The sequence below is a fragment of the Aulonocara stuartgranti genome (genome assembly GCF_965226115.1).
Source record: "Aulonocara stuartgranti genome assembly, chromosome: 16".
NCBI classification, from domain to species: domain Eukaryota; kingdom Metazoa; phylum Chordata; class Actinopteri; order Cichliformes; family Cichlidae; genus Aulonocara; species Aulonocara stuartgranti.
Window position 1 is genome coordinate 33,404,347 of NC_138952.1, and position 13,503 is coordinate 33,417,849.

Consider the following 13,503-nt stretch of genomic DNA (forward strand, 5'->3'; position numbering starts at 1 on the left):
ACCAGTTGTGTTAGAGGACTGCCCATCCCAGGGCCTGGCTCTATTGGACGTGTCTTACTGTTCAACAATTATATTTGATGTAATGCTGAATTTCACTTTGGTCAAAATAGGTGTTCAACAAATCAGTGTGGTTGGTTACCTTATCAGCTTGTGATTTCCATCAATGTGCCACAATAAGTTTGGACCTGCAACCTGATATGTTCTTCGTTCTGGTCTCCGCAAAACTGCTCTTATGGCAGCTGCTCCAGGATTTATCCGTAGCATGCTTGCTCGAACCCTCCTTCGCTGTAGTCCACGTACTCGCAGGGAGGCTCTGACAGCCTCAGGACCAATTTGTTCATTGCCAGCGACAATGTCCTGCACATGTTCATCCAGCGCACTGTCAGTCAGTTCCGCATACATTGATGCACGGGTGAAATGATACTGTCTGAAATCAGACAAAAAAAACATGAGTATTTTATCACTGCCATAACAACATACATCATTACTTGACTAGTTAGTGCACATTCAAATATACTAATTTTTACAATTTCACAATACCATTTAATTTGAATAAACAGTGGGTGTGTGTCACAAAAGAACTGAAAGTCACACTGGTTTCAAAAGTCACTGACCGCAGACGTCTTCGAATTGTACGAAGTGAAACATTCGAAATATCAGCCATCTGAGGTGCAGTGAATCCACATGACTTCAGGAATGAAAGCTGTTCCCGAGTGATAAGGTAAAGGGATCTGCCTCTACCTCTGTTGAAAACCACTGGTGCCTGGTATCCAAAAGAGCCTGAAAATATATAAGCGTTTGGTGTATTTGGAAAAAAGGGTTAAGACAGAGTCATAATTTATTTCACACTTTTGATGAGTCAAGGAATCGACACAATATGTGCTTACCTTGTTGGCCATGCTGAGTAGACAGTTCGACCTCCTGAATCAATTCAGCCAAGTCACGCAGAAGTTGATCTGCTGCAGTTACACTGATCAGTCTTCCTCTTGCCCACCGAAGGCTTCTCTGCATTGTCTCCAACCTCAAAGATATCAAAAAATTACTTCTTAATTCATGTTATATTTTCAGGCCATATTCCCCTTAAACATTTTATGCAAGTTAAAATGTTAAATGTTTTCCATCATGCTTTGATCATACCTCCTTAACGCTAACTGTAGCACATCTGGCCCAACATCGTCCATCAGCAGCCGCCGTGTACAGTCATTAAGAATGTTCTTGCACCTTGAGATGAAAATCCTCCAGGCCATACTTTGTACTGTGATCCCACAAAGACAAAAAATTAAATTATTACCTTCAACAGGTTTATATATTTAAATAAATCAAAAAATTTCATATTAGTCTTCTGAAAATTGTGACTGAGCACTTTTGGAAACACTCTGTCATCACTAAGTATTGGGACTGTGAACAGTTACAGAATGCATCTGAAATAAATGTCAGATTCTAACAGGTTATAGTTCTGTTAATAGAGCTTTTGAATCTACGTTTCATACATATTCCTATCTTTAATAACAGTATGTCAATGATGTCAACCAATATTTTCATATTTCAAACACACACCCAAGTTAAAAATTTGAATCTCTGCATCTTCTACTCTGCATATCTGAAAAATCATTTTTGATAATGTTCCAATTCCATTGTCAAATGTTCCCATCTATGTTATTTATCTTTGTTTATTTTAAATGCTGTCATTAGTTTTTTTTTCCAACTTATTAACAAAATGAACATGGTCTACATTGTTTTGTTCACTTAAATAAAACGACATTTTTGTATTGTACCCTGGGTTCATGAAGACCATGCTGTCTTTTAACTTTATTATTTATTTTCTGCATATACTGTTCTTTATTCATTTCTTTACTCGTTGTGGATTTAAGAGTGTAATAATGGACTGAAACAGAAGATGGCAGCACTGCATGTACAAGGATGCCAGCTGCCGTTAAACCCCGAAGAAGTAGTAGCTCTGTCCCAGAATTCATAGCGCAGCCCTGCTCAGTTTCCAACAATGGCGGCAGCTAGTTAGTTTTAATATTACTCTGATTATTCTTTCTGGGTCACAAAATAAACATTTAACATATTTTCAGGATGAAATGTAGCTGTGTAAACCTCAAATATCACTGCAACAGATACACATGTGGTAAATGCAGACTACAGATACCATGGCAGTGCCAGGATTGTGAGTGATTGCTGAAAATGTTGAAATGTACTCACTCACTTTTTATTATTATTTGTAAATATGTGTAAAAATGGTTGGTTTTTTGTACTGTTTTTATCAATAAATCTCAGCAACAAAGGACATACACCCATGTGTGTTGATTTCTCCCTAAGATGGCAAACTGAAACACTCCAAGTTGGTGACTTTTGGAGATTTATTTCCCTGGATGATTGAGAATGCATCAAGATGAAACACAAAAGGAAGTGCACAGCTTTTAGCAGCTCCCCCACCCCCTCAATCACACACCCCCACTCCCCTCCCTCCAGAATTCCCAGGTAACAACCTAATATACATATGAATGACAAGCCAATTAAGCTTCCACTTGGCTGAAGCTAAAGTTTAGCTAAAAGCCTACCAGCCATTTGGCTGCTCTCCGGGTTTTATAGGTAGAAAGGTAGAAGCCTGGGGATGCGAGTGCTAGAGCCGTGAGAACACCGGACTCCTGGCAAATTGTTTTCAAACCCACCGCCGTCTTTCGCTACTCAGGTTAAATATATATAAGTCACTTAGATAACTTAAAAATGTTATTGTTTGGCTTTTTAAACTATTGTATTTGTTCCTGAGTAAATGGGTTTGGCTGAGATTAAAGTTATAGTTTTTACCTCACATAATTGCGCATTGATTTTTCCGGTGAGCTTGCGAAGTAAAGTCACGTGGGCATGCCGCGTGAGCAATCGAACTGAGTCTAAAGTTTTCGTGTGCGAACTGAAGCGGGTGCTTTCCAATCATCAAAAGTAACAAAGTCATTGAACACATTTATGCAGTTACCTTTACGTTTACCTACCATTTATCACAGATTTACATTTTTTTAGTACTATGCAAAAAAAGCAACCACAGAGCTACAGTCTGGGTCAATGGTGGCCGAGGCGACGACAAGGCTAACAAAGGAACCCTCGAAGCCTTAGCTTAGTGGAAAAGTATGAAACGAAAATGTTTTCTTTGTTGATGGACTGCGTTCGCAGTGCAATTTATTTGTTGCCGGACTATAAGATGAAAGTAGACACAATTTCGGGCTTACACATTTTGTCCGAAACTGTATATTAACGAGTTTTTTTTTTTTTTTTACTGTACTGTAAACAACCTATAAATAAAGAATAGAATATAATTCATTCATTCTTACCTTATACTAATCGTGGTGCAGGCCAGTGAAGTGCATGAACTTATATGCTTTCTCCTCTCTTCTTCTTCAGTCAAGTTTAACGGTAGCTTGCATCCACTTTCTCCTCTCAATTCCGCTGAGAGTAATTCCCGCTCTACTGTACAAGACTTGTGAATGGTTACCTGGAGGGATGTACCACTGTAAGAGGGGTGATACGGAACAGTCCAAGTGATCGCTGCTTTAATTTCCCGGTCAGATATACATAAATTGCACGTCGACATAGCTGGTGAACTGTAACTAGACCATAAATCAGTGATAACAAAAGAACATTCAATCTACTTTCTCCGGTACTTTATAGAATCAACATCGTCTTGCTATCTGGGATGGCAGTGCAGTACCGTTTAGCCTAATCCGGCTAATGTAACAAGTGTTATAAAACCGTCCATCCATCCATTCGCTTATCCTTTTCAGGGTCGCTGGAGCCTATCCCAGCTGTCATAGGGCGAAAGGCGGGGTACACCCTGGACAGGTCGCCAGTCTGTCGCAGGGCCAACACACAGGGACAGACAACCATTCACACTCACTCACACATTCACACCTAGTGACAATTTGGATTAATCAATTAACCTATCCCCACAAGCTGCATGTCTTTGGACGGTGGTACCCGGAGAGAACCCACGCAAACACGGGGAGAACATGCAAACTCCACACAGAAAGACCCCGGCCTGATGGTGGAATTGAACTCAGGACCTTCTTGTTGTGCGGCAACAGTGCTAACCACTGTGCCACCGTGCTGCCCCGTTATAAAACCGTATTTTAAATAATATAAAGTGGCTAAACGGAGTACCATATTAAAGACCTTATTAACATGCCTCACCTAAAATGGCATGTTGGCAACATTCCTAACGGACCAAGGTTAGCATGACTTTTTTTTTTTCGCTTATTACAAAGCTAACATGTAACATGCGCTTAAAAGGACAAAGCAATGTTTCTGAATCATCGCTTAGCTTTTAGTTAGCAAAGTCGAACAGTAATTGAGATTAACTAGGGTACTTACGGTGTTTTTTGTTGGTGCAGAGATTTCGTATCCATTCACCTGTATGTAGGTTGTTGCACATAGCTTGATTGAGACAACATAAAAATGAGGTTGACTGTGATTGGTTACCACAAATTCTGATCACAGGTTGTGGTAAGGGGTGGATTAAAAAAACCCCACAACTTTCAGTCTTGCTGATCCAATCACAAACAATGTACCTTCTCCCGCCGTACTTTGAATTTTCGGGATGCTATATATATATATATATATATATATATATATATATATATATATATATGCCCAGCCTTTTGGCGGACTTTTTGTGGACAGTCATGTCTGAACGGAGCGCTGCATTTCGACGGAGACTCACTGATATCAGAGACAGAATGAATGCCCAATTTAACCGGCTACTGAATCAAGATGACAGTGAAGAGGGGACATCTCTTCTACAAAGGTGAAATGCTTTGGTGGTGGTTACTCTATTGGCAAGCTTTTAGCTTTGCGCCTTCTTTGTTCTTGCAAAACGAAATAACTTTAACATTTTTAAATAATAAATGGCTCGTTTACTAATTATCTGTTACAATTCAATCGACAGCATTTAACAACAAATTCTGTAATCATAAATATCTATCCTAGATCGACGACTTCAAATGACAGTCATTTTAATCCCTGTTATGTGCATTTATGCATAAAGATTTTAGTTTATAAATGTAGCATATCCCATAGTTTCAGGGAGCATTTAATTTGCGAGACAATCGAAAAATGCATGCAATAAACACCGATGTGTTGAACACTCATTCCTTACTCTAAGTGTGTTGGGTGGTTTTTTTTTTCTTTTCGTTTTTTTTCTTGGGGGGGGGGGGGGGGGGTCTCTGTGTCATTAGTTTGACTTAAATTATCTCATGGTCTAATGATAGCTTTGGAGTTTTCCGCCAACAGCACGGAGGTGGACCAGTGCGCAGACCAAGAGGCGGGAGAACCAGACATCGCCAGTTAACGTTTAAGGTGTCAGAACTAAGGAATCCGACACTGACACACTACCGATCCCATAGGGGTAATCAATATTTATATTAATATTAATTATTTGGAGTGATGGGTTTGAAAAAAGAGAATTACATCATGGTGTCAGTTGTTTACAAATTGTAGAATTTGGCATTAGATTTTTAGCACCTTTGTAATCTTTATTTCCTTGCACCAATAAGTTGATGTTGAGACACTACAATGTGACAATTTACCCTTTTCCGTTTTTAGGGAAAGCTAATTTGGTTTAAATTTGATTACAGATGCCACTCCTGCTACTCGAGTGGTCGTTCCTGTAAACCTAAATGCAACTGAATTCAGGCAGGCACTACGGGACAATATTGCAGACATACCTTTGCAGTTCGATCTATGCAAAGTGAATGGACAGCGGCTCATTCTTCCTCTTGAAGAGGAGACGCCCCAAGAAATTAGAGCAAGAAACCTACTGGGTCGCTCCAATCTTTATGTCCGTCCAAAGGTATTCAAATGTTCCACTCGGGTGGCTGATATGGCATAATTGTCACTATTACTGTAACTCAGTGGCGCTCCAGTCAACCTAGTATTGTATAAGACATCTTTAACATGTTACTGCTCAGAATAATAAATGCTGTGATTTTCCCAAAAGGATTTGAGACATTCATCTGATCACTATGCCAGATGGCTATGCTTAAATAATTCCCCCTCAGTTGATTCACTGTTAATAACAGAAATGCAGTAGAGCAAGCTTGAACTGTGGTCTAACAGTATTTTAGGGTTAGGGTCATTTTGTTCTTGTAATCCCAGTTTCCTGGGTTTTGGCTTTTTCATTGTCTTTTGTTAATGTCCTTAACCTTTGCTTTATTCATTTATTTATTTATTTATTTATTTATTTTCCCCCCTCAGTTATCCTAAGTTATACCTACCCAAAGACTGATCTTTTGTGGTTATGCTTTCATTCATTTTAGGTGTGGCTGTTTTGGTTCTTGTCTTTGACTTGTCCTCTGTTCTTGTTTGTCATTTGTTGTTCCATTTCTTTTATATTTTAATACTCTGGTGTTTTAGATTACAGAAGCCAATGAGGACTCAACTGGTGGAGAAGTTGTGCAGTCTGAAATGACAATGTAAGTGTTTGACAACTGCCTTTGGACTGTAGCACTGTAAATGCATTACACCCTCTCATCATCAATATTTACCATATTGCAGTGTGCTGCATGACACCGAGACACCTGACCATGGCAGGCACAATGTACAGGAGCCAGAGGTTATCAGGTAAATGGCACTCTGTTTGTTTATGAGTTGGAATTTTAATCTTAAACTATTGCACAATTTTATTTTATTTTTTGGTAAAACAACTGTTGTACAAACTAATTCTATCATTATTATAACTTGGATCATTTCGTGTAGTCTAGATCAATAAATATCTGCATTGGGGTCCTCTTCCTGCTATGAAATATTTCTGCTATTCCTTTGCAGTGGTCTGCATGAAAACCATACAGCTCATTCTAGTAGGCATGGTCTCCAGGAACCAGAGGTTAACAGGCAAGTGGTAGTTGTTGAATAACATGCCAAAACTTAAGTGTAAACTGGAACTTATAAAGCACACACCATAGGTAAATAGACACTCAATTAGTACAATATACGGGGTGAGACCAGCGAATATTAAAATTTTAAAGGTTGCATGTATTGAACTGATAACATTTATGTGCCCTGAATATAGACCAATGGTTTAATTGCCTCATTCGGTTTCTGTTTTGCTTTTTCATGTTTTTCTGATTTGTTGATGTCATGATATTGGTATTTTTAATTGCTGAAAATGCATCGATAACACTTTAGTCAGCCTGACCATTCAGACACTTGGAACTACAAATCACCCAAACTATTCCCAGTAAATGGGCCCTGTAGTGGCAGTTCCTTATGTTTCACAAAAAAAGGAAAAGAAGACACTGCTGCCCTGTGATAATCTTTTGTGCGCAGGGAAAACTGCACTGTCAAAACTTGAAAGTTGCATTGTATAGTTTATTGATCCATTTTGGCAACCAATAACAAGATCCATTTTTGTTGCTTCATGCTGCTTGTCTCTCGAATTAAAAACAAAACAAAACAAAAGGCCCATCTCAGTGCATGCTGGTCTTATACCAGTCTCTTAAGTTATCAAAAATAGCCCTGAAATTCTTCCTGGCTGACTTGATAAGATAAACAACAAAACAATGGAATGAGCATTAACCTACAAATAAAAAATGATTAGCCCAAAAATAGAAGTAAACTAACAACAAACTTTATATTTTAATATTTTGAAATTTGTTAAAAGACAAAGGGCTCCAACAGATGCAATCAAGGACCACATGGCCATTTTAAGTGCCTGTATCTATACAGTAAAAGAATGTGAAATCAGATTCTTTTATCATATGAGTCATTCCATTTCAGTATGTACACATGATATTAAAAAAATCAAATGCATTTGTTCTGTTTAGGGAAGAGTTTTACATCGACTCTGCAGAGTCAGAAGTATCAGACCTGGATGAGGCTGTCCTGGCTTCCCCTGAACGAAATGATTCACATGTATGTCTCATGAACAACACTGCCAGAACTGCTGTGTATGTGTTTCATGTAGTCATGACCTTTCTCTCCCCCCCCCCCCTTTTCTTCAGGACGAGATGGACCTTGCGACTGTGTTGAAAGATTTCCAGGACACACATCTTGACACCAGCAATTATTGTACAATAATAGCCAGACGAAGGAAAATCCTACATAGTGCCTGCATGGCACTTTCTAAGTCATATTTTGCCTGGCATAAATTGCCAAATATTGAATTTGTTGGTGAAATGGCCGATGATTATGGAGGCCCAAGGCAGGAATTTTTTCGGTAACCCATTCCCATCTCTCCCACACAATAATAGAATGTGTGAATGTGTTTTTTGTTGTTGCAAAGATGAAATCACAATTTGACTCAATTTTTTTTATTTTTTACTATCTTTTCCTGCAGCTTACTTATGGTCGAAACTCAGAATTCCCTAGGGATTTTTGAGGGGAAGCCTGGCAGTCTGTTGTTCAGCTATAGCCAGCAGTTGCTGTCAAGCAACAAGTTTTATACGGCTGGTAAACTGATTGCTTGGTCGATAGCACACAATGGGCCAGGGCCACGGTGTATCAACAGACACCTGTTCTGTATGATGTGTGGCCAGAAGACATCTCTTGATGACTTCGATGTAGAGGTCTTCATGGACGAAGACATCAAACAGAACATAGAAAAGGTAAAGCTGTGTGCATGCTGAGGTGTAATTAAATTCAATGAAACGATGCATAGCTTAACTCATAAGTGGAACGTCTCAAAATGTAAGTGCACTTAGTGAATGCTTTAAACGTATGTATTTATGGAGGTGCCTGATTTTCAAGGTTTCCAACTTCAGCACCCTAGAAGACCTGGCAGACTTGAAAAGTCACCTTGGGGACTGGATTGCAGGCTGTGGTATCCCTGACATCTACACTGCCACACTACTTGATGTTAAGAGGATAAGGGGCAAGATTGTATCTCATTTTGCATTTCACAGGTGAGAATTTGCTAGAAAATTCCAAAGTAGTTTCCTGGTCAGGGCTCGTCTTCCCATTGTGTTCCCCCCTAATAGTTAACACTTAAACAAATCATCAATCTGCTGAGTTGATATCTGTATTGCAGTTAAGGTGGTGTTTAAATTGACAAAAGAAAACTTTTTGTTTTGACAAAACTTTTTGTTTTGTTTCACAATTTTGCTATGTTGTATGAATTGAGAGTACAATCTGTGGTCAACAGGGTTGCCAGCATGATTCAGCAGTTTGTTGCCAGTATGGACTCGTGTGGTCGGTTCTGGCAAATGGTGAAGAGATGCTGGAAGCAGTTCCTTCCTGTATTTACAATTGCAGGAAATAAACTTACAAGAAACAGCTTCCAGGATCTCTTCACCATTGGATGGAGTCCAGCTGGAAGTGACAGACGTGAAAAAGCCACCATCTTTCAGTGGGAATGGTGGCTTATGGCCATTCAGGGTGAGTACATAGAATACAACACATGTCTTGTTTCTGTTTGAATTGCTTCAGGCATTTCATGTTAAATACAGTGTCCACAATACAAAATACAGACAACTAAATCGAAACAACACTTGGGTGCAATAAAACCTTAGAACTTTGCAAAATCCACCCCTTCTTAGAGCATATGAGGAAGTTTTTGACTATTTTACCTTTTAGGTGAGGTATTTGAAAGGAAACCACCTACAACAAATATTTTTTGAAGATTATTTCTTTTATCCTCTGTCATCTCTACCAGATCTTGTTTAGACTGATAGGATGTAATTTGATTTTCATTGTGATTTCTGGTAAAACATTATTTTTATTACATGACCGAAAACATCTCCTAACACTAAAATATTAAATAGTTATATTACATACTTGTATTTAAAATATGGTAAAATTTAAGATTCAATTGTATTAGCACATCTGAGAATTAAGTAAATGGTAAATGGCCTGTATTTGTATAGCGCTTTACTAGTCCCTAAGGACTAGAGTCAGTCGTTCTCCCATTCACACAATGGTGATGGCAGCTACATTGTAGCCACAGACTCCCTGGGGCGCACTGACAGAGGCGAGGCTGCCGGACACTGGCGCCACCGGGCCCTCTGACCACCACCAGTAGGCAACGGGTGAAGTGTCTTGCCTAAGGACACAACAACCGGGACTGTCCGAGCCGGGGTTCGAACCGGCAACCTTCCGAATACAAGACGAACTCCCAACTCTTGAGCCACGATCGCCCCCAGTATTTTTGCAGTGTTTAAGACAGGTTTCAAATTGTGTTATTTGTGTCATTTGTTAATTAGATGCACTGCCTAACTAGAAGAACCTTCAGGTATTCCATTGACTATAACGAAACCTCCTGTATATTAGTGTCCTAGGGTAATCGAGTGGTGCAATGACAACACCCGCGCAAATGTGACATCACTAGAAAGCCAATGTACTCTTGCAAGGACAGAATGAATAACTTTAAAAAAAAAATACACATTGCATAAACAGTCCTTGACATATAGGTCTGACTTGGAGGACCAAAATTAATTTCCTGTCTTAGGAGGGCAGGATTGCTTTGAGTATTTTTTTTTTTTAATACAATGCTTTGCAATAATGGTTTTGCCTAAAAACCTGTTTTTGACTCCAAAATAGTCATTAACGCAACTGCTCTACTATGCAGTCAGTGTAACTGATTATAAATCTACACATTGCACCTTATTTAACACTTGTATGTATTTTAACAGAGCAAGAGGTGGACCACACATTTGAAGAGCTGCTGGTCTTTATAACTGGGGCTGACTTACTTCCACCACTGGGGTTCCCACAGTCCTGCAACATAGACTTTTACGATCAGGAGTCAGGGATGCGGCGCTTCCCATACAAATCAATGTGCAGCTTATCCCTGTATCTCCCAAGAGGTGTTGCAGATGAAGATCAATTCAAAGATCTTATGAACGATGCATTAAAAGGATCCCTGGGATTTGGAAAGGTGTAGCTGCATACATGAACTGATGCTGGGAAGCTGTGGTTAAAACCTGTGGCCTTTTGGGATGAAGTTGTTATTGTAAGTGTTCTTAAAGGGGATTGCTCCTGGCACTCAGGCTTCTTAAAGATTTTACATTTTAAAAGTGTTTTTACAAATGACTGTTCATTGTGTATATAGTTATATTTATAGTCCAGTTAAGACAACTAGGGTATTCATGCATCAAGCCATGCAAAATAAGTGGTGTTCAGAAAGTTTCCAGGAAATAGTTCAAATGACAATTCATCTAGAAATATTCTTTTGGAAAATTGTTGTTTATGTTCAATTATAGTACACTGCATAGAGTGTGGGTTTTTTTAGTTATTTATTTATTTATTTTCAAGATGTACAAGAGATGCCAGACAAACTTTGAACTAAAAGACACTGACTTTTGTAAAATAAAATATTGTAATGTCAGTTCTCATGGTGTCTTGTCTATTTAAAAATTAAATTTGAGGCTTACCTGTTACTGTCAAATACTGGTATTGGGTTCCATTGACGAGGGCTATGAAGTACAATTATGTGCTTAAGTCAAGGTAAAAGGTTAAATGAATTTACCCTCATCTGTTCTCAAACCAAGAACTGAAGAATCCATCTCAACTCAGAATTAAAAGTTATGAATTAATTTTACTGCTTTCGAGAACAAAGCAGTTTTAACAAACTGACTTTAAACTCCGGCGTTAACTCTGAGATTGGCACCTGGCCTTTTACTATAACCTGGTTAAAAATCAATTATGTAAATGTGGTAGAATTTGGTAGTATTGTGGTAGAATTATGTAAGAGATGATGGCTGTAAAGCTAGTGTTTTTTTTGTAAAAAAATAATGTCAAGATAATGAACACTGGTATTAAAATTATATTTTATACATAAGGCAATAACTGTAATTACCAAAGTAAAGAAAATGATTTGTTAGACTCAGTTTGTTGGTGAACGATGCTTAAAAAGTGTGTAGCAATTTGGACAGTCAATCCAGTGATTGCTTTGCTTTTTCTATGGTCACGGCTTACCTTCTTTATTACTGTCATTTGGCTGTACGTGACAATATATTTAGCTAAAGTTCCTTATGCTTGTTTAGGTTTCTTCCTGTGTTCTAGGTTCATTCAGCCCAACCTCAGGAAACTTGTCTGCTTGCCTACTGTCATCTCTACAAGCCTCATCATATTCATGCTGTCTGACTCCGCTGATAAGGAACCAAAATCCCTGAAATGAACAGTCGCTTTCTAGCCTATATTTTTAAGCCTCAGTTCATCCAAAAACAGGATTACACAGTGGTACATGTTTATAGATCAAACACTCTATAAATGAATGTTTTTCATTTTCCCTAATGTGTGTTCACAAAGGACACAGCCACAAGTGCTTCTACAGTGTTTGTTTTTACTTTTAGCTACATGGTGGTTTAAATAAATGTCACACATGAACTTGTAATCTCTGAAAAATAAGGGGAAAAGGTGAGATTTGAAAAATATTCCTGAGATACTGTTAACATTATTAAATTTGAAGGCTATTATACAGTGGTATTACTTTAAACTGAGTAAAGCGGTATTTTCATAAAAGTTAAGGTCTCCTTTTGTTTGTTTCAGAAAGAGCATACTGTCATTTACTTGCTTTTATTATTTATTTATATGCCCTCCGCGGACCATCTCTGCACTGCGTGGGTGATTAGTGGCTCCCTGCACAGTAAGGGCTGCACACAGGGACAAGACGCACTCAGTTACGATCGGATCTTCCCTGGGCAGGGGGAGGTGATGAACTGTATGCCACTTTTTCATTGGCATACATTAAGTACAATGTTTTATTGCCTACGGTGGGGCAGGTCACATACTGGGTGAAGGTGGGCAGTGTGGAGTCCAGCGAGACATGATTAAAGTCCCCTAATATTAGAGACAGTGTACAAGACAGTGTACATCACTGTCACAACGACGTTTGTTTTCATTGAAAGGCTTTATGGTTTTTCCTATAATACCTGGTGGACCAGTCTCTAGTCAAAATGCCCAGGCTGATTTTTTGTCCCAGTCCAGCCCTGGGTCTGGGCATTCCTCGCTGCACTGTACATCATACACTACGTTGTTAAGTTTGTGTTTAGGAGTTTTGTCTTTGGGATGAACCAGTTTTTGTCTGAGTTTGTGGATGGGTCTGAAGTAAGCTGGGATGTCGTGCTTGGAGAAAACTCCTGAGTTTCTCTGATAAACCTGCTACATAGGGGATGACAATTTTGTTCCAATTGTTCTTCTTATCCTTAGTTGGTGTCTGATCTTCTTTTCTGTGCATCTTTGCTGACTTGATAAAAGCCCAGTTAAGATAACCACGTTTTAAGCGCTTTCTTTACAGGTGTGCGTTACCTCTTTTCCCCTTCAGGCTTAGAGGGAATATTTTTGCCTGGTGTTGTAGGGTCCGGATTACTCCACGTTTGTGTTCCAGAGGGTGGTGGGAGTAAAAGAGGAGGTACTAGTCCGTATGTGTGGGCTTCTAGTAAACTTTAATGTTGAGGTTTCCATTCCCTTCAATGTGCACGGCACAGTCCAGGATTGGCAAACAGTTATTCTTTATGTCTTCCCTGGTGAACTTTGTTTTTATCCACAGCGTTTATGTTTGCAGTGAAGGATACTTCT

General features: G+C 38.9%; 1 protein-coding gene and 1 long non-coding RNA gene across 10 annotated transcripts in view; one reads left to right on the forward strand and one right to left on the reverse strand.

Moving 5' to 3' along the window:
• The window catches only part of LOC309691453 (G2/M phase-specific E3 ubiquitin-protein ligase-like), a 45,769-nt gene extending 34,458 nt beyond the window's left edge, over nucleotides 1–11,311 (forward strand). For 4 of the 9 annotated variants that reach the window (XM_082509106.1, XM_082509103.1, XM_082509105.1 and 1 more), the window contains exons 2-7: nucleotides 7,815–7,902; nucleotides 7,992–8,206; nucleotides 8,327–8,594; nucleotides 8,737–8,891; nucleotides 9,131–9,363; nucleotides 10,617–11,311. In XM_082509106.1, coding sequence (XP_082365232.1) covers nucleotides 7,998–8,206; nucleotides 8,327–8,594; nucleotides 8,737–8,891; nucleotides 9,131–9,363; nucleotides 10,617–10,867 — 1,116 coding nt within the window. In that variant the 5' untranslated portion in view covers nucleotides 7,815–7,902; nucleotides 7,992–7,997 and the 3' untranslated portion in view covers nucleotides 10,868–11,311. Of the gene's footprint in view, nucleotides 1–6,270; nucleotides 6,309–6,405; nucleotides 6,438–7,814; nucleotides 7,903–7,991; nucleotides 8,207–8,326; nucleotides 8,595–8,736; nucleotides 8,892–9,130; nucleotides 9,364–10,616 lie in introns of those variants that run through there. The other 5 variants (XM_082509101.1, XM_082509102.1, XM_082509108.1 and 2 more) reach the window with 2 other exon arrangements.
• On the reverse strand, nucleotides 665–1,206 carry LOC309691336. The gene is made up of 3 exons (XR_014271962.1): nucleotides 1,138–1,206; nucleotides 888–1,021; nucleotides 665–780 (listed from the first exon to the last, which is right to left on the reverse strand). It is a non-coding gene; the product is annotated as an uncharacterized lncRNA (long non-coding RNA).
• Nucleotides 11,312–13,503: the final 2,192 nt, after the last annotated feature.